Source organism: Sander lucioperca, chromosome 6 (genome assembly GCF_008315115.2).
Source record: "Sander lucioperca isolate FBNREF2018 chromosome 6, SLUC_FBN_1.2, whole genome shotgun sequence".
Taxonomy (NCBI): Eukaryota; Metazoa; Chordata; class Actinopteri; order Perciformes; family Percidae; genus Sander; species Sander lucioperca.
Window position 1 is genome coordinate 25813881 of NC_050178.1, and position 22933 is coordinate 25836813.

Sequence of the window (22933 nt, forward strand, 5' to 3'; positions counted from 1 at the left end):
TTCGTGAAACCGAGTCAAGGCTTAAATCATCCAGGATAACTGATAAATCCCGGCTTAATCCCTTATCTTGGTTTTGTGAAACAGGCCCCAGGTCTGTGGAACCAAACAGCTACCACAGATAACGTTATTAAAATCAGAACTCACCTGGGATGTTTTCATCTCTTCTGTCTTTTAATGTTATAAAGCGCGGAGGTTGCAAGCGACCCGAGGTTTACATGTAAAAGTGATTAAATAAATATAAACATATTTTCATGGTGACTGTGGAAGTCAATACAGACATATTATACCTCGTTTGAAACCTTAACTGGTCGTTGTTTCAACGGATTTTAGAATCTAATTACAGGATTTGCGACATCACAACAGTAGCGTCTTACTTTACGGCAGTACACAGTTAGCAACTTACCTTCTCTCCTGTCTAGCCGCAGTTAAAATGTATTTAACGGTCGAAAAGAGACATTTATAAACAAACGGGGGCTCGTTTTAAATAACAAAAGTCCACCGATTAAATTTACCTCGTTTGAGTTCAAGCGGAAGTCAAAATAACCTGAATAAAAGTCGATTATATTCCTCGTCTAGCTTTAGCGCCGCTCGACAGACTTTCAAAATAACATATTTTCAGTTCATTTAAAGTTTTGACAGAACCTCTGACCAATGATGTTCAGTATCTCTGACAACAGAAAAACGCCCCGAAACAAAATAAACCAATCCGCATCTTTCTACGATCTAAAGTGACGTACCTACCGGACTTTTAACTCAAAGAGCCAATCATAGGAGAGCATCCCCACGTGAGCTCCACATATGTCTTATTGACAGCTAGTTTCATCCAATGGTAAGTCAGCACCGTGAAAACACGGTGAGTTTGTAGCCAATTAAATTACCTGCTTGACCATATATGGAAGTTAATGTAGCTGGACTCTCCGTGGTAGCGGGACACCAACAGAACAGAGAAACTTTATTTATATGTTTATGGAGGCGATATTCAGCAATAATAAATGTATAAATCTTTATTTAAATGCTAAGGACATATTTTTATAGTTTTATAGAATAGTGTTTAACTCTTAGGGACATGTTTTCAGAATCATTAAGAGATTTATTAACATGATTTGGTAACTTTTAAAAAGTTTTAGAGAGCTCTATAGAGTCCTCTGCTGGAGATACTTTGTATTGCACTTTCTTAAATATCTCAGAGCCACTTCAGTCTTTCAACATAAAACTTTGTACAAACATTACAGACAAGTTAAAGAAGAGATCCTGTGAAATTCAGCCTGATGGCTCTTATTATCACTGATTATCTGCATTTAAAATAGGAATTGAAAGGGGAAAAAATAAGAAAGCTTCCATTTTTTATGTTAAATATTTGATCAATGCAGCTCTTTCAGAGCCTGAAGTGAGATCAACACACCTAATGAAACCTGATGAGTGTTTGTTTAACAGTGATGTCATTTACATACATCAGTTCCTTGTGTTCTGGTATTATACAGATTAAAATGTGTCTTTATCAAGAGGCAGAAATGTACATAATCAAAATGAGCCCTAAGAGATTAAGGTAGGATCTAAAAGGCAAAAAAACAAACAGTTAGTGCTTGTAAAGAATGATCAACTTGACAAACAGTTACACAGAAATAGTCTTCATTAAACTTTAACTGTTTAATAAAAATACTCACCAACAACTAGCTCAATGTAGAATGTTTGAGGTGGCCGAAGATGGGGAAAATAACAGGTGTAGTTTCCACTGTCAGATATCTTTGTATTTCTGATGATTATGGAGGCGTTGCCGTGTTTCAGTTCATCTTGAAAATGAGAGACTCGACCTTTGAACTGCTCACTCTGACCATCTCGGCCGTCGTTGTAATGTTTGCCTTTGTCATACAGGAACACCTCCTTCTCAGCAGCATCTTTCTGAGCAACTTTCTTCCAGTCAAAGACACCTGATGCAATGTTCTCCTTGGTGCTGAGAGAGCAGGGTAACACCACATCTCTGTCTTGTTCCACTTTAATCAACGGTGGCCCTGAAAGATAAAATCATGTATTTTTCAGTATGTTTACGTGCAGAGTAATTAAGTTAGTTTTCAATCGCTTTGGCACAATCGTCGAATAACTATTAAACTTTGTCAAACATGACTATTTATATGAACATTTGGTCAGTTGTTAACATGACTATAGTCATTTATCATTGCTGTGGCACAACATGCATTGAGTAAGCCATGCAGATGAAAATAGTTTGCATTAATTTGCTATTGAATCACATTACTTCTGAAATGCAATTATACACATGTTCATTGTGTAAATCCCTACATGCAAAATAGAGCAACCAACAATCACAATAACCTGTCACACATATCTTAGATACATAACAGGTATGTGGTTTTGTTGTAAAAGTTGTCAGATAGATAGAGAGGAACAATACAACTTCCTCACAATTTAGAGCAACCAAACGCAAACAGGTGAGAATATCACAGCAGTGTTGTAGGGGGTGGCTGCGTCACGCCAAACGCAGACTGATCTCAATAAGTGGCGTATGTATGACACGCCAATTCGTATGTCATTTTGGCGTGTTATCAAGGCGCATAATCGTTTTTTAGCGTGTTTATCAACGCCGTTTGGCCTCCATTGACTTACATTACCTTGCGATTGCGTGTCAATTTACGCCAAGAAGCGAGTAGGATGAAAGGCCGAAAATCCGCATAGGGAGGTTGGTTGGGGTGGTGGATGGGTCAAACACAGGACTTTCACCCAGGAGACCGGGGATCATGTACCACGTGTCACGTTTCCTAAACCCAACCGTCCTGTTCTTCTTTTCCTAAACCCAACCCGTCCGCTGTATACAGCGTAGACAAATGCGTACAGATAACACGCCACTTGGCTTTAGAAAGTGGCGTGTATGTTTACGTGAACTCATGATGTCACGTTGGCCAAAAGATATATTTCCCTCATTACACTGTAAAGGGAGGATATCAGGTGTGATGTCGTTAAAATGTTGTGGCCAGACAGAGAGGAGATTGGATGACCCATGATGTTGATATATTTGCAGCATATTTTCTTATTTCTTGCACATATTGTACAGTATTTCCTGATCATTTTGATGTATGTTTTTCTGTACAAGCTTTCTTTATGTATCTGCGGTTGACTGGTGTGTACATACAATGAGAAAGTATAGTGACTGACACGGATACTATTTAGCTGCCTAAATATACAATGTTAGCACTGGACAATATCAGAGTGGGTAACTATCACACTTTCAGAGTACACTGTCATTAGACAAGATGTCTTTTCATTTTGACTGTCTAGGTCTAAGCAATGATAAAGAAACCTCATGTTTTGATGACAATGATTTATTCATTGATGGATTTATTTACATTTGAAATACGAGTTCATTCTTTTGATTGAGCAATCAACTTTTGCACAGGTCACATAGAGTGATCAGGGTGGCTTTCTTGATCACATAGGGGGGAACACCTGAACACAACGGCTGAATGACATTCCTGAAAATAACATGATGCGTCTTGACTTGCATGAAAAATTCCACTTTTATCCAGTTTAAACTCAGTTCAGCTGAACACATTAGGAGCATGATGGAGGGTTAGTAGTTGAGCTCATTTCACAGGAACATGTTGGAGGCCACTGCTCTAAACAGTATTTTCTAAAGAGTGGTCCATGGTGAGGAGATCTCAAACTGCCTGCCAGAGACTCCAAAGCCTGACAGTGAGGAGCATAGATGTGATGTTTTCAAAAGAAATACACTCATAAGTAAATTCAAACATTCAAACATTATTATTTGAATTGGCTGTTTTTTTTTTGTGTTGTTGGACTTCAGCAATGAAGCCGACCGTTTTGCGACACTGCCGCCAATACATCACAAATAATCAGCGTGACATTTGAAGGAAATACAGAGGAGTAACGTTTGGGGTAACCTGTTAACTGATAAGATGGATCGATGGCTTCAGACCATAGACTGTTAATATGGTCTATGCTTCAGACAGACATTGCTTCCCTGATGTCTCAGCTTAACCATTATTCCTCATTAACATGGCTATTTGTTAATACTGTCATTTAATTTGGCTGTAATTGGTAATGTATTGTTGAGGCCTATTGTTTTTGGGGATGCTTTGGAAGTTAGTTGGTCCGTGAGATTTTTTCATTGGGTAAGTGGTCCTTGGTCTGAAAAAGTTTGATAAACATTGCTCTAAACTACACTCAGGGAGAGGGCTCCCACTGAATCGACTACAATCTAATAATACAAAGGGTCTGTGAACAGACATAAAGCCTGGCCTGACCCACCCCGTCACATCCCTAACAACCTAACAGAAGACTTACTACTTTGGAACGATGAACTGCAAACCAAAAATTGTATTGTAGCTGAGAGTTGTTAAGAAATTTGTACTTCATTTTTAATACATTTGCTTCAATCCATCTATTCTAAGAGGAGGTCAATCTTCCACATAATAACGTCATTACTTTGTATACAGGAATCACACCACACTCATGAATAATTAATAACACTGAACTCTTTCTATTTTTCCCAAGCAATGACGAACATCAACTCGGTTGTTAAAAGGCTTTTTCTCTCTCTCTGCATATTGTGACCTTCCAATAATGTGATTATATATGAACTTCAGAGTGGAGCTGGTGGAAGAATTACAGAAGTCTCTTCTCTACGGCAGAAAGATTACTACTATGACTTTCACTTCCTGGACAGAAACAAAGAACAGCTGCAGTGCTTGTGTCTGTTAATAAAAAAATACAAATAAGAAAAAGACAGAGTTTGACAATGATCTGAATACTATACGTACATGTTGCTATTCACACAGTGCTGGCTTCACTGAGTGGTGTATTATGGTATGTAGGTAGGTAGGCCAAAAAAAGAAGAATCTTCAGGCAGAGGATATAAAGGGTTTCTTGGAAATGCACATCAACAGCCCAACGTCTCACAACAGGATGCAGCCTAGGCCCGCCCACACACATGCACGTGCACACAAACACAAACGTGTCATGTTGTGAAAATATCATATTTCATCATTAGTGATACAAGAGTCCAAAGTTAGATTGAGTTAGAGATTCTTGGAAATAGTGTTCTGTCTGCATCACATCATTGCTCTACCTTCTCTACGGTTGGATCAGTGTCTGAAACGGGCCAGTAGTACTTCACCAGAACTGAGTACCAGCACTTCTGATCTGTGTCCCCATGAGTACCCTTACTTCTAAATGTCATCAGTATTATTCTAGTCTCCCTTTGCCAGACCTTCCTTCACAGCGCGGTGGAGGAGGGTCTGGCTACTCCCCACAGCATTCCTGGATGGGAGAAAAACATGCTCTGGTTTACTGGTATTTCTTTAAAGGAACATGCCGACTTATTGGGACTTTGTCTTATTCACTGTATCCCCCAGAGTTAGATAAGCCATACATACCCTTCTCATCTCCGTGCGTGTCATAACTCTGTCTGACGCACCCACCGCTAGCCTACCTTAGCACAGATCCTGGAGGTAACCGGCTCCATCTATTCTACTGCTCCCAATAAGTGACTAAATAACGCCAACATGTTCCTATTTACATGTTGTGATTTGTATAGTCACAGGGTGTACAAATAACAAGGTCACATGAGACACAACCATCTTCTAACCGTATACATACTGGGAACTATATTCTCAGAAAGGCGAAGCTCTGCTACTTGGGCGGAGTGATTTGCTCGCAGCACCTGAGAACCCACCTGCGCACAGATGGGCGCAGGTGCAAGATAGGGCCCTAAGAGTTGGAATGCTGTGGCAAGCAAATATTTGTTGTTAACATGTACATAATTCCTAAATAAGCATCCAGAAATACGTCATGTTTTGAATCTGCAGAAAGTTTTGAACAATGCAGCAGATTAATGAATTAGTAATAATACTATTTACATAAATACAGACATTTGCATGCAGAAAAGGCACAAATTGTTGCAAAAAAATACCAGAATGCAGAAATATTTCCTAGGGAACGACCACCAGACACCCCGGTTATAATATAAGACTTTTACTGAAGTAAAGGATCTGAATACTTCGTCCATCACTGCTTGGAAACATACTGTGGTTCCTACTTTAGTTCTGTTTAACAGAAAGCTTCAGGCAGCGGATGAAGATCGAAATGCACATCAATGCCCCACCTTCTAGACTAGATGGACCACACACACACACACACACACACACACACACACACACACACACACACACACACACACACACACACACACACACCTGCAGAAATGACGCCATATCTAAAGTTAATAAACAATATTGTTAATCTGTGCTAAATATTATTATACATAATGTGACCGCAGCTGAGCAGCATGATTAATATTCTGTTTCTAGACCTCTGCATGTTTACATTGAAATAATTAAAAATAAATGACATTTGCGAATAGGGTGTATAGGCCTATTTCAGTGTAATGATCAGTTTTCTTACCGTTTAGTTGAGCAGACGTGATTCCAGAGCGAGTCAGGAGGCAGAGACACAGAAGAGGAAGAAGCTCCATCTCTGTCGATGTCTCCTAAAGATCAAACATCACTTTAACATCACAACGTCTCTTATAACGGAGATGGAGACACTCCTAACCTACATCCATGATCCTAACGGGGGGATTGGCTGAAAACACTTTCGGTTTCGAGGCAAGCTGCAACAACAGCACCACTTCCTGCACAAATCCTTCAGAATAAAAGCGTCATCTCTGTATAACTATGACTCATGCATTCTGCACAAGAGCTGCTCATAATGTGCGCAAACTGTAAAAAGCTCTTCATCTTCACGCTAACATTAAAGGTGATTATAAAAAAAACTACAGAGCTAAAGATTAAGCTATATATTCATGTTAATGCACACATGCCTGTACTTCTTCTGACCACTTTATCAGCAGAAGTAAAACCTTTTCCGGTGCAATTTCTCCAAAATAAAAGTTATTTAACTAAATGTTGCACAGAAAGGAGGTACTGTGAGTTGGCAGCAAAATACAGCTGTTCAGGATCACCAACCAGGTAAAGTGGGATCAATACTTTTTGATAGCAAAAAAGTCTATACCATTGGTTTCCCAAAGTGGGGTTCGGGGACCCCGAGGGGTCCTTGAGGGGGCTCCAGGGGGTCCGCAGCAAAAAGGGGAATCGTTTTTTCACAAACATTCCATCCATAAGTAATACAATGACAGAATGTAGAACTGTTTTGGTCATAGGTTTCATACACTCTCTGTTATATAACACCAAAAAAATCCTAAATCTGATAGTCGACCCTGGGAGAAAGTCTTACCGATTGGGGGTCCGTGGTCTATTTGGTTCAGTTTAGGGGCCGTTTTTGGAGTTTTGTGAGTTAGACTGCATCTCCTCCTCCGGAAAACGCTCCCATAGATCGTTTGTTTAAAGGTGCTGTAGGCAGGATTGTGAAGATCCAGGACTTAGCCCAAAACGTTCTCCTAAGCCCCTCCCCCCACAAGGGAGAATGAATGCGTGTGCATGAGCAGTGATTGACACGCAGTTAGACACCCCCCCTGGCCCTGATTGGTGGAACAGGGAGCTGTGGATTTTTGCAAATCTCACTACAGGCTGTAGGTGGTGTCAGAGGAGCCAGATTTTTTTTTAATGACCTGCTTCATGTAGTTCTACTGGAACATATGGTCAGTTTCAGCAAATATGACAGAAAGTTAGTTTTATAAGTCTTACCTACTGCACCTTTAAGTGTAGAGCTTGATTCATACTTCTGTGTAAAATCTACGTAGTGGCTACGTACGGACCCTACGCTGTAGCCTGATGTGCACCTTTCGAAAAATGTAACTACATGTCGCGTCAACGCACATCGCTCGGCCGTAGCTTGGTAGCGTTGCATTTCCCCCGACTCATTTCCTGGTTCTCCTTCTCCATAAACAACATGAAATCAAGGAGAGGGTTAACTTTTCCTGCTTCAGATTTCACACCGTGGTCAGAAAGAACAGGAGAGCCCTGAATGTTTACACATTCTCTGCTCCGTCTCTGGCTAAAGGGGGAAAAGCTCAGAAATATCTCACAACCCCTCATACGCACACATCTGCAGTGGCCTAATGATGCCAAATCAAAAGTTATCAGGGGCCTTTTTAACTGGTGGGAAATTGTTGTGCAGATCTAACACACCTGAGTCACTCCTGGTCTTTTACTAGAAAGATGTTTTTACTGGCTGTGGTTTTATCTGTTTAAAGGTGCCCTGCCACACAAAACCGTTTTTACTTGTATTTTTTGAAATATGTTAGGTCCATATCAGCCATATCAGCATGTCAGCTCTAGCCACTGAAAAGAAATAAGCGGAGAAATCAGTTCAATTACAAAAGCTGACGTCTGACGTGGTGTTGCCTGAGCTCATTACTATTCATGAGCTTGCCCAGTTGCGCTGGGTAAAGGATGCTGATAGCCAGGCTCTCATTGGCTAGCTGTTAGCCAATCCAAGCTTAGCTTGTTGAATATTAATGAGAACTGGCACAAATTGAGCTGAGTCTTCCTGCAGGCTTTTTATACCACGCTAGAATGGCTTGAAACAAGGTAATCAAGGCATTTTTTTTCCACAAATTTTTTTACAGAGTCCATGGTAGAACTTCAGACATTACCACAAAGTAATGAAATACGTGTGGCAGGGCACCTTTAATGAATGGCTACATGTTAGTGAAGGACAGGTTCAAGCTTGCTAAGCATAAGAAAGCTATTGACTTTTCTTCGGAAGAGAAAAGAAAAGCTGATATGCTATAATTAAAACATATAAAACAGCCTCACTGTGATTTAATCCAGGCAAATGTACTGGTTCATATTTTCTCGTGGTAACGTTAGCCTTTTCAAAGGAATTAGTAGGCCTGAGGTACCCGGCACACCGATGTTTGATTTCTTAGAAATATCAGTTACAAAACAGCAATGTGTTGCAACACCCACGTCTGATTTCTCAGTGTGTAGCAACATTCATGTCTTGCAGGAAACGTGTAATTTCTGCAGAGTTAAAGTGGAACTATACTAATTTTTACCTTAATTTACCTTAACTGAACAGCTTCGGCGTCATTGGAATGGTTATATGACTTTTTTCAAGTTGAATGGTGGTCGTCTCGCTCCCCCCTAGCGCCTGTGAGCAGAAAAACCACCCTTACACCTTTGGGCCGGCAAGTCGCCGTCCTCAGCGTCAGGAAGTATGGCGTGATATCAGGTCTCGCGATGCAACAAATCGCTTCACGGCACTGCACAGATACACCAATTCAGGAACCGGCTAACAAGGTAGTGATGGAGTTTTTCACACTATCGTCATGGCTGAGCCGGCAAAAAAGAAGCAGAATGCTAGGAAAGCATTGTCGGAGGAATAGAGAAAGAGGAAACAGCAGACTGACTGAGAGAGGAGTCAGACACAAGTAAAGATAGGAGCTGCCAAATATCTATTCTGAAGCTGTAGCGGGAGCTCTATAGAGAAACCTGCCAGCAAAAAGTGAGAAAACAGCGAAGAAATGGCCAAAACTGCATAGCACCCCTTTAAAGTGCATGTTGTCTAACAGGATGTCTCCACACATTCACCCAATCACCTGCAGTAATAATTACACATAGCTTAATCTAAAGTTATTTAAAAACTACCTCCAACAGCTCAAAAATCATGAGGAAAAAAACTGATTTACTGATTTAATGTCCCACTTCAGCTTTATGTAAATACTAAATCTCTGACGTACCATTTAAAGATTTATCTGATGCCAACAGATCATTGGACAAATGAAGTCCTCAGTCCTAAAAGTACTGAGTTTTTAGAACAGCTACAAGTTATACAGAGCAACTATACTGGATCTTATTTCCTTGCATGCATGGGCCATGAACACTTGTGTTTTCCCCTTAACTTGTTTGGGGACATGAACTCCTCTCCCCGACTAGGAGCCAAACATCCACACTGACCTCCAGTCTAGAGGATGTTCACGCTCCTGTACAGCAGCAGTCAATGTGGTGCTGACAGTAATACATATGTGGAATACATGTTGTGGATGGAGCTACGTCTGTAGGGAGTTGGGTTGGGAACCGGAGGGTCGCCAGTTCAAATTCCCGTATGGACCAAAGTATGAAACCTCGATCGGTAGCTGGAGGGGCACGGCCAAGGTGTCCTTCAACAAGGAACTGGACTCCCAACTCACGCTCATCTCATGGAGCAGCCCCTTCACTCTGACATCTCTCCTTTAGCATGTACAGGTCCTGTGTGTGTATTTCAGGCCTGTGTGTAATGTGTGTGCAACTGTACTAACAGAGTGAAAATTGTGAATTTCCTCTCGCGGGATAACTAAAGGCATGTCGTCTTCTTCTTCTACATACGAATAACAATGCTTTACTTTTCGTAGCTATACGAATGGTTCATGACACAGCTTGCTGAGTCCTAAAAACATATCAGTCAGAAGAATGCATTAGGCCAGGGGTTTTCAAAGTGGGAGGCGGGGCTCCCCAGGGGGGGTTCCAAACTGTTTCAGGGGAGGCTCAGTGAATGGAAGTGAAAAATGATTAAATTAGTTATTACATACATGTACTATGTACTTTATTGTATTTGTATTGATTGCTGTATGTACCTTAATGTATTGTCAATAGAGCCTTGCCGCTTTGAATATTTTAGTATTTTTGAGAAATGCGAAATCAGTATTCCTACGAGAAGTTGTTCTGTACTGAATTGTTCTAAATAGTTAAAAAAAAAACGTCCTTGTTTCTAACTCACATGTAACTGAACTAACCAATCAGACAATAGCAGAACTTAGACTGAGGTTATAATGTGAGGAAAACCACAGAGGTGGAATTAAAATAATTAAACATGTAAATATGCTAATTGTAACTGTGTAAACACAAATGTGAAAATAGTTAACTGTATAAACATTGTAAATACATTGTTAGTAAAAAATATTCTCTGCACCATTTCAATATCAAGTACAAACAATTTGATTGGAGATTATTTTAGTTCAGTATGTAGGTCTCGGTTCAGCCAGGACTGCACTTTATTTTTAGTAACTTAGCAGCATGTATATGTATATCTAAATGGAAGTTTATTAAAAAGATGTAAACAGTGCAGTGTGTTCAAAGTGTAGTCTATGTGTTTCAGGTGAGGGCTAGTAAAGCTAAATCACTTTTTATGCAAATTTCAGCTAAAAAAACAGTCACACTGCAGAGAATAATGTCAAAATTGATGTTTTATTAAAGATTTTGAATAGTATAATTTGAATACTTTTAAATTTAAATGATAAAGGCACTTTATTATTGATTAACAACATAAATAGTGCAAGAACACAAGTACAGAGAGGCTTTTTTCTAAATACTTTTTTCTTCTGCTTCTGATATCTGCTTCTAAAAGATAGTGATAGAGACAGACAGGAAAGACAGGAGATGACATGCAGCAAAGGGCTCTGTGGTGGACTCAAACCAAAGTCACTGTGGTGAGGACTCAGCCTAAAGTACCAGGTCTACCCGGTGACCCACCAGGGCACTTTATTCACTTTCTCACTGAGTTAGATAAGAAGATCAATACCACATCTCAGCCTTTACTATTCTTCTAAATACACAAGCAAGAAATGGTTGTCTAAAGAGCAAACAACTGTAATAAAACACAATATAAAATAACAAAAAAATTAAATGAAGTGACCTTTTTTTTTACACAATATTTCACACTTCAAACCATCACAGAAAACATTGTAATTATGTCTGAATACAAGAAGACAAGACTTATAAGAGCATCATCATGTTGATCTGGTCCTCTCTGCTCTACACACCTCTGGAACAGGAATACTGTACAAGTCTTACACACAGTTACACAATCAACTAGAACTACAAGACTAAATCAATGAGCCTATACATTGTGATATAACACAAGCATAAAATAACTGAAAACTAAATAAATGTTTCCAGCAACACAGACATTATCAAAGCCTTTCTTCCATCATTAATGAATGATGTTCTTTTGGCTCTGGAGTTGAACCTGCAGGAAAAAAGACAAAACAATATTAAAGAAATTAAATTAATCTTTCTTGATCATATTCAGGCTGCACAATCACAGTTTTACTGCTAACACATCATTTATTTTTGGTGTCTGATCTACACAGATCTGCCCCAAAATGCATTCTTTTCTGTTTGGAAATAAAGTTAATGTTAATGCACAAACATGAACCAGAATATCAGGTACACTTAGAGACTCCTACTGCTCTGTGTGTGTTGCTGTTTAATTAGAATAGAGTCCTACATCAAATCTATTCAATCATTTTAATAATAGAATAAAATGATCTTGAGTACATTATAACATCCTGTCGTATGAATTTGAGCAGTCCCATCTTTTCACTCTCAGCTTCACACATATGGCTGTAAAACTAGAGGCCAGAGTTCAAACAAACATTAAAAACTATGCATAAAAGTAAAGTTAACTTTTTGTTGGTTACTTTCAAAAACAATAACAAAATGCAGATGCATCTCTCAGCAACATCAGGCAGTGTTCACACTCAGATTGAATCTACCAGAGGTGTGGACTCGAGTCATGTGACTTGGACTCGAGTCAGACTCGAGTCATGAATTTGATGACTTCAGACTCGACTCGACAAAACGTACAAAGACTTGCAACTCGACTTGGACTTTAACATCAATGACTCGTGACTTCACTTGGACTTGCACCTTTTGACTCGAGAAGACTTGCTACTTCCCATGAACTGGGGAAGAAAATGTTCACACGGCCGCGTCGCTCTCAGTATATCTGCATCTGTGAAAAAAAATGTGCACCACCTGTATGCATGCAGAGAGCACGCGCGCTGCCTGCACGACATCCAATCACTGTAGTCCCACGTTGTTTTGATTCGACAGCATCTAAGCAGGTACATTGCAAGACAACCAATGAAGCACAAGCAACAACGCGCCAGTTGGCAAAATGATACCGAAGATAGTTTCGTTTGGCTATAAAAATTACGAGGTAGTCGACAAAAAAAGAGTTGCAATTTGCAAAACATGCGGGTCGAAGATTACAGACGGAGCTGCTACAACGTCCAACTTTGTTCGACACCTGAAGTTGCACAAAGAAAGGTAAGTTTTGAACGAATGCTAAGCACCTTATCGGATGTATGTACCGTAACATACTAGCTGCTGCATATTCACTGTATCAACGAGACAGTAAACACACGTCTCCCTTGCTGGTTCATGCTTACAAAAATAGGGATTTTTGAACCCTGATTATATGAGGTACATAAGTGTAGCACACTCAGATGGAAAACCTCGCCAACATCATGTCAACGTCCGTTTTAAAGTAACGTTACCATAACACAGTCACAGTAGATCCACCATTAGCCTTCCCCAGTGCTTAATTTGTAAAGTGGGAGGTCCCGGAGCGCAGATGGGGGGTGGATCCGGCGACTCAAAACGGGGGTTGGAGGTAACGGAACCAAAACAAAAATTACACCTGCCTACGTATGCTTCTCTGACTCTGACTAAAAAAGCCTAAACAACGCTGTGTGTAGCTACATCAGGGCAATGCTTATTTTTATTTCAGAACGTGCACTGCATCGGTGCGAAATGTAAAAAAAAAATAAAAAATACACTGGAACGATCGTTTTCAAAAAAAGAAGCAGCAACTATCCATCGGACAATTAAAACATAAAACCCACCGTGGTCTCCACATTCTTGATCGGCAAAAACGATTTTTGCTTGTTTGGGATCCGACTGGCCAGCGTATTTGAAAAAGTTAAGCAAACTTTGTTGTCTTTTTGACATTTTTATCCTCAACCAGCACAAGCGCTTGTGTCACTTCAAGTGCAGCGCCGAGCTGTTGAAGTGCCGATCCCCTCCCTCCGTCCCTCTCCTCCCTCTGTCTCCCCTCCCTCCGTCCCTCTCCCCCCTCTGTCTCCCCTCCCTCCGTCCCTCTCCTCCCTCTGTCTCCCCGCCCTCCGTCCCTCTCCCCCCTCTGTCTCCCCTCCCCCCTCTGTCTCCCCTCCCTCCGTCCCTCTCCCCCCTCTGTCTCCCCTCCCTCCGTCCCTCTCCTCCCTCTGTCTTACCCTGAAAATTCACCTCAAAACGCATTGAAAATGCAAACACAAGATTTTTGTGGAACTTCAATGGGGAATCAAGACTAACAAGACAGATAACAACATTGAACACTACACAAACAGTAATTTATTTTTTTCATTTAGGCGACTAATTTTTCATAGTGACACAGGAGGTGCCGGATCCAATAAAAAAGGTTCCGGATCCAACGTCGGAGGTGCCGGAACATGTTCCGGCGTGTTCCGGCTCAAATTAAGCCCTGGCCTTCCCTTTTCATATCAGGTTGTATTCGCTATAACTACCGCCTCGCTATACATTATCCCGCTTATTACATGGCTACCTACCAAATAAATACTTTGACACAAAATATTGATTTAAAAAGGAGTTTATTGATTTAAAAACGATTGTATTGCTTCCGCTAAACCGAACTGCGTCCATAGCAACGCTCTGTTTTTCATGGCAACGGTCTGTTATCAAGAAATAACAGACCGCATTCTACATTGGAATTCAACCAAGCCATGTAATAAAATAAAATAATAACGATTACAGTAGTAATGTTCAGAGATGCAATAGATTATTATAGTGCAGTTCTTAACTAATGGGAATATTGTTTAGCTTATTTTTGGTTTAATTTGGTTTACTTTAGTTATTTAATTTATTCAATTATTTTGTTTTGCTATACTTTTCATGCCAACTTGCCATGGCCCCCCTAGCATCCCCTCTCAGCACCCAGGGGTCCCCGTCCCCACTTTGAAAACCACTGCTATAAAGCATATGACTTCAGTTTCTTGAGAGAAAGGGCTTTCTTATGACTTTTGAAGCAGTGGAAATATTCTTAATATTGCATACACTGAAACTGAAATGACTTGAAATGACTCGAAACGAAAATGGTAGGACTTTGGACTCGACTTGAGACTTGTTGGTTTTGACTTGTGATTTGACTCGGGACTTGCCTCATCTTTGACTCGACTTGACTCGGGACTCGAGGGCAAAGACTTGAGACTTACTTGTGACTTGCATAACAATGACTTTGTCCCACCTCTGGTGTTAACTAGCTAGAGGTAGGCTAACGTTAGCTGCTGTTGAGTATAGTGTTAACTAGCTAGTGGTAGGCTAACGTTAGCTGCTGTCGAGTATAGTGTTAACTAGCTAGTGGTAGGCTAACGTTAGCTGCTGTCGAGTATAGTGTTAACTAGCGTCACATGCAGCGGTGTTTCTGTTTCCTGTATCGTCTGTTTCAGAGCATCAGAGAGAAGTGCAGACATATCAGTGGCACCAGAATGAGGCACCGAAATCCACGTTGCTATTCCTGCAGCAGCAGGATGTGTTACGAGGAAGTACGGCAAAATAGTTGTCTGTTAGGCACGACGCAAAGCCGAGTGAAGTGAAAATAAATTAATAAATGGCGGCATGCGATTAATACGATTTAAAAAAATTAACACATTATGCTCGGCCCTCAATCGCATTGCGATTAATGCTGACAGCCCTAGTAATAACCTCATAATAGGCCTACTAACCATTAAACTCCAGGTCGACTCCAGCCATCTTCTCTGCGGGGAAACAGATCGATGTTGGAAAAAGCAACTTGTTCTCTGTTAATTAGCAGAGAGCGGAAGGTGAGGGACCGGAAGTCAGGTGATTATCCTGGAAATGGACTTCCTTTGATCCAGACTAGTGAAAAGGTTAAACACATGGGAAGGTACCAGCAGCAGTCGTAACACAGTCTTCTTTGTCAATTTATCTGCTTGCTAATTTCCCCAAACTTTTATTTCACCCATCCTTTGTAATCCTAAGAGTATTATGTGTACTTCTACCTGAGATCTTCTCTAACGGTTGGTATTGATGACAAACTCCTGCAGCTGAATCTGACATGAGCTAGTTATTGCTTTTAAAGAATCCTTATTATTAGTGTATAGTCTGTCACATCCTGTTCCCGCTCTTATTGTGTTTTCTGTTTGTTTCTTGGACTTCCTGTTTTATTTTGACATTTACTGTTTTGTCTTCATTCACTTCCCTTGTCTTCCTGCCTTTGTTTGTTTCCCGCCGTTTGTGATTACCTGTGCCCGCCCTAATGTGATTCACCTGTGTGTAGTTGATTTCCCATCCCCTGTGTGTATATATACCCCCATGTTTCACTTGTTCAGATTGTTGTAGCTCCTCGTGTGTCTCTTTCCAGTGTTTTCTTGTGTATGTATCCAGTGTTACCAGACCTACCGCTTGTATTCCTGACCACGTCTTCTGCCTGTCGTTTCTGTACCGTTGCCTGCGTTGTTCGTCGAACAATAAATCCTCTTACCTTTTACCTCTGTATCCTGAGTCATGCATTTGAGTCCGCCATTGTACCCCGACATAGTCAGACTGAAATGATGTGGGAAGAAACACCACTGAGGTTTGAAGTGAATGTTGGGAATACACACATTTTAATGCCAAATGTTTTGTAGGACTAAAGTTGAGATGATGGTAAAGAAAGTGGAATTTGAAAGTGTTACAGTCACTCTGTATTATTAAGTAATGTTCCGCCACAGATTTTTCCAGATCCACGTACGTTAAAGGTGCCCTGCCACACAAAACCGTTTTTACTTGTATTTTTTAAATATGTTAGGTCCATATGTGTTTGTGAATGTCGTGAATGTGAAAATGAACTGCTACCTCCTCTGTCAGCTCTAGCCACTGAAAAGAAATAAGCGGAGAAATCAGGCCAATTATAAAAGTTGGTCAGTCTGACATCATGTTGCCTGAGCTCATGGGTAAAGAATGCTGATAGCCAGGCTCTCATTGGCTAGCTGTTAGCCAATCAGAGTCAAGCAGCTTAGCTTGTTGAATATTAATGAGAACTGGCACAAATCGAGCTTGGCACAAATCAAGTCTTCCTGCAGGCTTTCTATAGCACAATAGAATGGCTTGAGTCCATGGTAGACATTACCACAAAGTAATGAAATATGTGTGGCAGGGCACCTTTAACTTCCAGCTACTTGAGTGTTAAGGGTAGTCTTGAGCAGATGTAAACACTTAGAATGAGTCGGAAATGAAGTTGAAGAGATGGGATTTTTATTATTTCATTCCCAATCAAGGCCACAGAGGCAAAATAGTGACACAAAAATTATCAAAATTATGGAAAGCAAAAAATATACTTTCAAAAAAATAGAGTAAATTGACTTGGGAGTCAAAACAATCACAGAATATTAACAATTGTTCACTAATTGACCTTAAATCAAGTGTTTCGACAGCTCTCCCTCCAGAGCAAATACAACCGCTACTCTTTATAGCCTGAAGCCCGCCCCTCAAATTGGAACATACCAACACAATACAATGCAGGGGTGGCTCAGGTGAATAGACAGTAAAAGGCTCAAAACAGTCAAAATGAATACATCTATTAGGCTAGACATTTACCGAAGATTATTTACATGATTCAGAAAACATTTCACAAAGCCACAAGATACCTTGATGGCTAATAAAATAATTACTTCAAAATTACGGTTCACTTCCTGTTACCCCGGAAGTCCTAGCCTCATTTAAACCTGAGGATTGCGGCAAACTTTCCTTTATACAACAAAGAGAGCACATGCTGGTAGGACAAATATCCTGTTACCCTCTATTAGCTTTTAAACTCAATAAACAGACTCTAGATAACAAAGACATATGTGTTGTGTGATTATTGTAACTGGACAGGTTTGTGAAATAAACTGTATGGTTTTAAACAATAGAAAATAATGTATTGATGGATGTTGCTATAGCATTTAAATCACCGCAGAATTAGATGTTAAATATGTGCGCAAGAAAACTACAGGATTACTATGTGGAATTAGATGAATGAATGGCTATGCTTAACAGAACATATGAACCCAGTATGATAAGTAACAGAGCATATTGACACGCTAACAAAACATATACCGGCAACATTTACACTCAGTCTTTGAGAGAAAATAGGTAGCACATCGCTACCGTGGCGGCAGCCATGCGCCCCGTCACATTGAGTAAATATACACTGTAACAAATTGCTGTAAAAATACTGGATATTTTGCACAGTAGTGTACCGTTTTCCATTAATACAGTTGAATACTGTAAATTCTGATGTTTTTGAGGAACAAAATATTAATGGCAAGCTCCTGTAAATTCTTACGGTAAAAAGCAGTATTTATTTATTTTTTACAGCAAGCTACCTTTAATCTTACGGTATAATATAGTATTTTTTTTTCTTTTTCAGTTAACTTTAAATCAGACTTGATCTTCGGTCCGTTTTAATAGTTCATCTGAGCAAAATAAAAAATTAAATGAAATTGAAAATAGGCCTACACATCAGTGTTTTTATTTAAGATTGAGGACACAATAACAAGAAGATGAAGAATTAGTTTTCATCCGGACTCTTAAACTGACAGCACCAAACTGGATGGAGCACTTGAGGCATCACCTGCTGCTTTCCTCACCGTTCTCTCATCAACTGCGCAGCACACCCTCATCCATCCTGTCCCCGTGGCTTTCTTAAGAAGGTAAATATAATCTTGCAAAAGTCAGCATAATGCTAATGTGATTTTGTGTTGGATTAACATTTTATTGACTGTTTTTGCCGAAAAGATTGAGTCAAAAGTACGTGCCGCACGCTAGCATATGTTACTCTCATTTAGCAACTATGTGGAAAAAAGTTTAGCTTTCTGTTGAAGCACATTACTTAAATTAGCATAAGTTAGCTTGGGCATTTGATTTGTTATCAGATCTAGTTAAGATGGGCTACAAGGTTCTATTTTACCATTTGTTTTACTTTTTCAAGTAAAACGGTTTATGGGAGTTTATAGGGAGAAGCTTGTGTAGTATATGACCATTCTATAACTTTCTATAAACTTTGCTTAAAGGTTTGTTATAAGGGAGTCCTATGAACTTTACTCTACATTTACTGAGAACATCTGGAAATTGTTAACATGAGCAGAGGTTCCCCCAAGACAGAAGATACCTTTTTTGGAGTTGTGCCAGATAACAGGCATCGATTGGTCAGTTATCCCTCCAATGGTATACTCACACATATTACGCCCTATGTTGATACAATGCATAGGATATATACGTTGCTCACACAAAGAAAAGTCAGAGCAGCAAATTTTGTAGATTGGGTCGGTCGTCTCTCCAGATATCCATGGGTCCGTTAAATTGATGCTGAATCTTTGTTTGTAATAAACCTTTTTATAATCAAGAACAGTGTCGGCGGATTCCTCTTCATACAGCATCACAGCATTACTATTTAAGACACCACAATTTTGGCGACGAGGATGGGATCGGTTGCATCTCCCAGGTCATCGTTTCATCATGGGCACCCAGGGACTGACTCCCGCTTCATTGGTCGACTATGAGGTGAGCTTTCTCACTATTTGGGCGCTGGTCAGTTCATGTGTGGCTCTGTGTGTGCGTTGAGGGATTGCACCGTGTCGAATCTGTGTGTATTTTGTGTAGTGATTGCTGTGTGATGGGATTCCGTTTTAATTTATTTGCGTTAAAATCAACGCAGACAGGGGAAGTGTGAGTTAACATATGAGAAATAAGAAGAACACAAAGCAAATGCTTTAAGGAAGCTAGAGAAACAGAGGAAAAGGAATATGAGACAAATGAAGCAAAGGCTTAAGGAAGTTAGAGAAACAGAGGAAAGGAAATTTAAGTGAAGAAATAGAGAAAAGGGAGAAAAAAGTAAGGGATTAAGAAATATTCACATAGATAATGTGAAAAGGTTTTAAGGAATAGGCAAATTGGTTTAAAAAAAACAGTTGATAACCCTGGCCATGGCAATTTGGCTTAAACAACAAAAGGAAACAAGAGAAAATAAAAACAAGAAGTGATAAGGAGAACATAAAAGGAAACAAGAGAAAATAAAAGAACACAGAAAAGAACAGGAACAATAAAGAGAAACCAACAGAAACAAGAAAAATAAAGGATAACGCCGTTAATCTGATAAAAAAGCCCTTTGAAAAAAGGCGATCATAGGATGGGCCGTAGTCTTGAACTTTTATTAGATGAAAAGTTTGAGCCAGTTCTGAGAACTGAGGTGTAGAATAACAGTTCAATGGTAGGTTTCCCAATCGATGCATTGTTGACGAATAATGTTCGAAGCAGACTCCATTGGGCTTCTATACCTAGGTAGCAAAATAACAAAAAAAAAAAAGACAAAAAAAAAATAATACGGTGGAAAGCAGACTCTTTTTAGGAACTACATGCATGAATGATGTCGACTTTTGTGTGTATGAGAGAGAGTGTGTGTGAACAGCGGTGTGTGTGTGAACAGTGGTGTTTCTGCTGTGTGTGATAGGCTGTGCGTGCGTCATAAGGATCCTATATATATATATATAGATAGATACATATATGTTTTGGTTGAGAACAGGAGTTTTAGTTAACTGTAAGGAAAGATATTCTGTTCATTATGGCTAAAAATATGAGTCTCTTTTTGAAGAGAACGTTTTCTAAAGTGTTAAAATGTATGAGCCTTCTTTGGGAGGACTTTTGTTTAATAATCGTATGAGTCTTCTTCGAAGGAGAACGTTTTCAAAAACATAAAATTTATGAGCCCCTTTGGAGGATGTGAAAATAGATTAGGCTAACCTATAGTATAAATAAGAAGCTTCAAATTAGTATTTGTGTTTTATGTTTTGTGTTGGTTTGTTTTGTCCTGTGTCATTGTTGTTTTAATGTGGTCTGTTGAAGGGAAAAATGGAGAGACAATAGGTCTGTCTGTTGAGAGAATTTGTAAGAATCGTTAAGTTTTCTCTGATTTCTTTGAGATCGTTTAAACTGCTTTATGATAGCATATTGCTATTTGCATTATCTGCTGCTTTGAGACTAGTGAGATTAAGAAATTCTATGTTAAAGTAAGCTGAGTGATTCTTTAGCTATTCTTCTTGGTTGAGTTTGAGCCTAGGTGCTCTGGAGTTCCTCTCACTGTGAAATCACACTGCTGACTGATCTGCGCATGCCCAAGAATGCTAGGAATTCAAGTTTTCACAGAAAGTTTAGGCCACTCCTGACCTGCACTAAAGGGCAGAGACGGAGCGGCTAAAGGAGAAGGGGGGTAGAGTGCAGCTCAGTAAAACATTAAAGTGGCTGTTGCTTGACTATTTAACTATTTGATAGGGATCCATTAAATTTATAAATGAGAGTTATGTTGATGGAAAAAAAAAGAGAGAGAAAATGTCATAAACACCTAGAGAAATGGCATTAGAATTTAAAATGTCCTTCTAATTAGGAAGCCTTAACTATGCTTGCTTCTGAAGCATGATAAGAAAAATTGGGAGAAAGATTTGAGGATAAAAGTAGGATAAATAAGGCTCAGGCCTGAAAGAAAAAGGAAAAAGAGAGATTAATAGCTGGCATAGGTGATTTGCTGGAACTCAAATCAGTGATTGATCACCCTGGATTAAGAAAAGTCCAGCCTCTATACCTCTATTGAAAGTAAGAGATGAGAGGACTGATTGATGGGCTTCAGGATTGTCACCTCTGCCATTTTAAAATGTTGGACCACTTGTTTTGAGTGGTGAGGCATCTAAAATGATTTTACTTTGAATAAAACAATTCAAAATTTGATAATTCTATAAGGTTTTTGATTTTGCTAAAGTTCTCCGCTGTCACATGTGGTTATGTCATTGCACCAAGGAAATGAGTGACATATGTGAAGGTGGAAAACAGAATGAATGAATCTGATTCCTGTGAAGAAACAGCGAGTCAATTCAATCCTAATCAAACAGACTGAGTTAATAATGGGTAACTATTGTTACAAAAGATGGTCAGGAAAGCTGAGAGACGATGTTAAGTGTATGCTGTAGAAAGGGAAAAGAAAGTTTTATGGGATAATGGAAAAAGGCATGACTTTAAGAGAAAGTTAAGGGTACAATAAGGTACTAAGGTGGTTAAAGACAGAAAGAGAGTGTTGAGAAAGTGACAGAAAGACAAAGAAAGAGATAAATGTACTTTTGAATTAGGATACTGGAGTTCATACTAATATTGTTGTTACAGAGACAACTGTAGCATTGGGGTTATATAATCTACAGGAGGGAAGACGTTTAGATGAAAATAGTAAAAAACTGCTATACCACAAGCACAAAACTTAAATAAAATAAATTATGTAATTTTCAGGAATGACTAATGGTAATTTCCAAGACAAATTGCTTTTGGATATTATTGTAATCTGACATATCATAAAAAATGAATTAGGATTTGTGTAGAACAAACATATTTTTCTACATTGTTACTTGATACTTTAAGTACATATTCTATGATACTTTTCTTACTTAGGTAATATTTTTGTAGCAACATTTTGAATCAATGATGTCATAAGTTAGGATTAAAAGTACAAGTAATGCTTCTCGGAGGTGTTGTGTTTTGTGTTTATTCAGTGTGCCTCGATGGATGTCAGAGCAGACCTGTCTCACTCCTCTACAAGCTGATTCGGTAGTCAACTTTGGTCCCATCCCCCACCCACTTGCACCAGAAACTGCATCTGGAGCTGGAGCAGCAGAGAAGGAGGGGCGACAGATTTACAACTGTCCATGGTTAAGTGACTGAATTGGACACCCAGATGGCTCTCAGGGCATGACCAGAGACTGACATTAAAGAAGTAACGTCACACATGCCTACAAAGTACTTTGGTGAAACATTCACAGATGAACAATAATTGAGAAGCTGAAACAACCATAAAGATGAATCCAAGCTCCAAAAGTAAGAAGAAAATGAAACATCTGGAAACTAAGGGCAGACTGAGGTTCAGGAAGACAAATGATGATGATGATCAGAGTGATTCAGAAGAGTGTGATGAAAGTGAAGATGGAGACAGTAATGAAGATTTGGAGAGCAGAGGAGCTACAGGATTCCATCCTGCAGCGATTAGCATAGAAGAGATTGAAAGAGACATGGAGCAATTGGAAGAGCACTTTGAGAAGCTAAAGATACAGAGGGACAAATTGCTGAAAAAAGGATCCCAGAAAGTGGAGAAG

At 39.5% G+C, this 22933-nt stretch overlaps 1 protein-coding gene across 1 annotated transcript in view; it reads right to left on the reverse strand.

The window, feature by feature from the left end:
* LOC116062310 (CD276 antigen-like) overlaps positions 1–6608 on the reverse strand; it is an 89105-nt gene extending 82497 nt beyond the window's left edge. The window contains exons 1-2 of the mRNA XM_036001830.1: positions 6433–6608; positions 1665–2009 (exon numbers count right to left, since the gene is read on the reverse strand). Of these exons, the coding sequence (XP_035857723.1) occupies positions 1665–2009; positions 6433–6502 (415 nt within the window). The 5' untranslated portion in view covers positions 6503–6608. The remainder of the gene's footprint in view (positions 1–1664; positions 2010–6432) is intronic.
* Positions 6609–22933: the final 16325 nt, after the last annotated feature.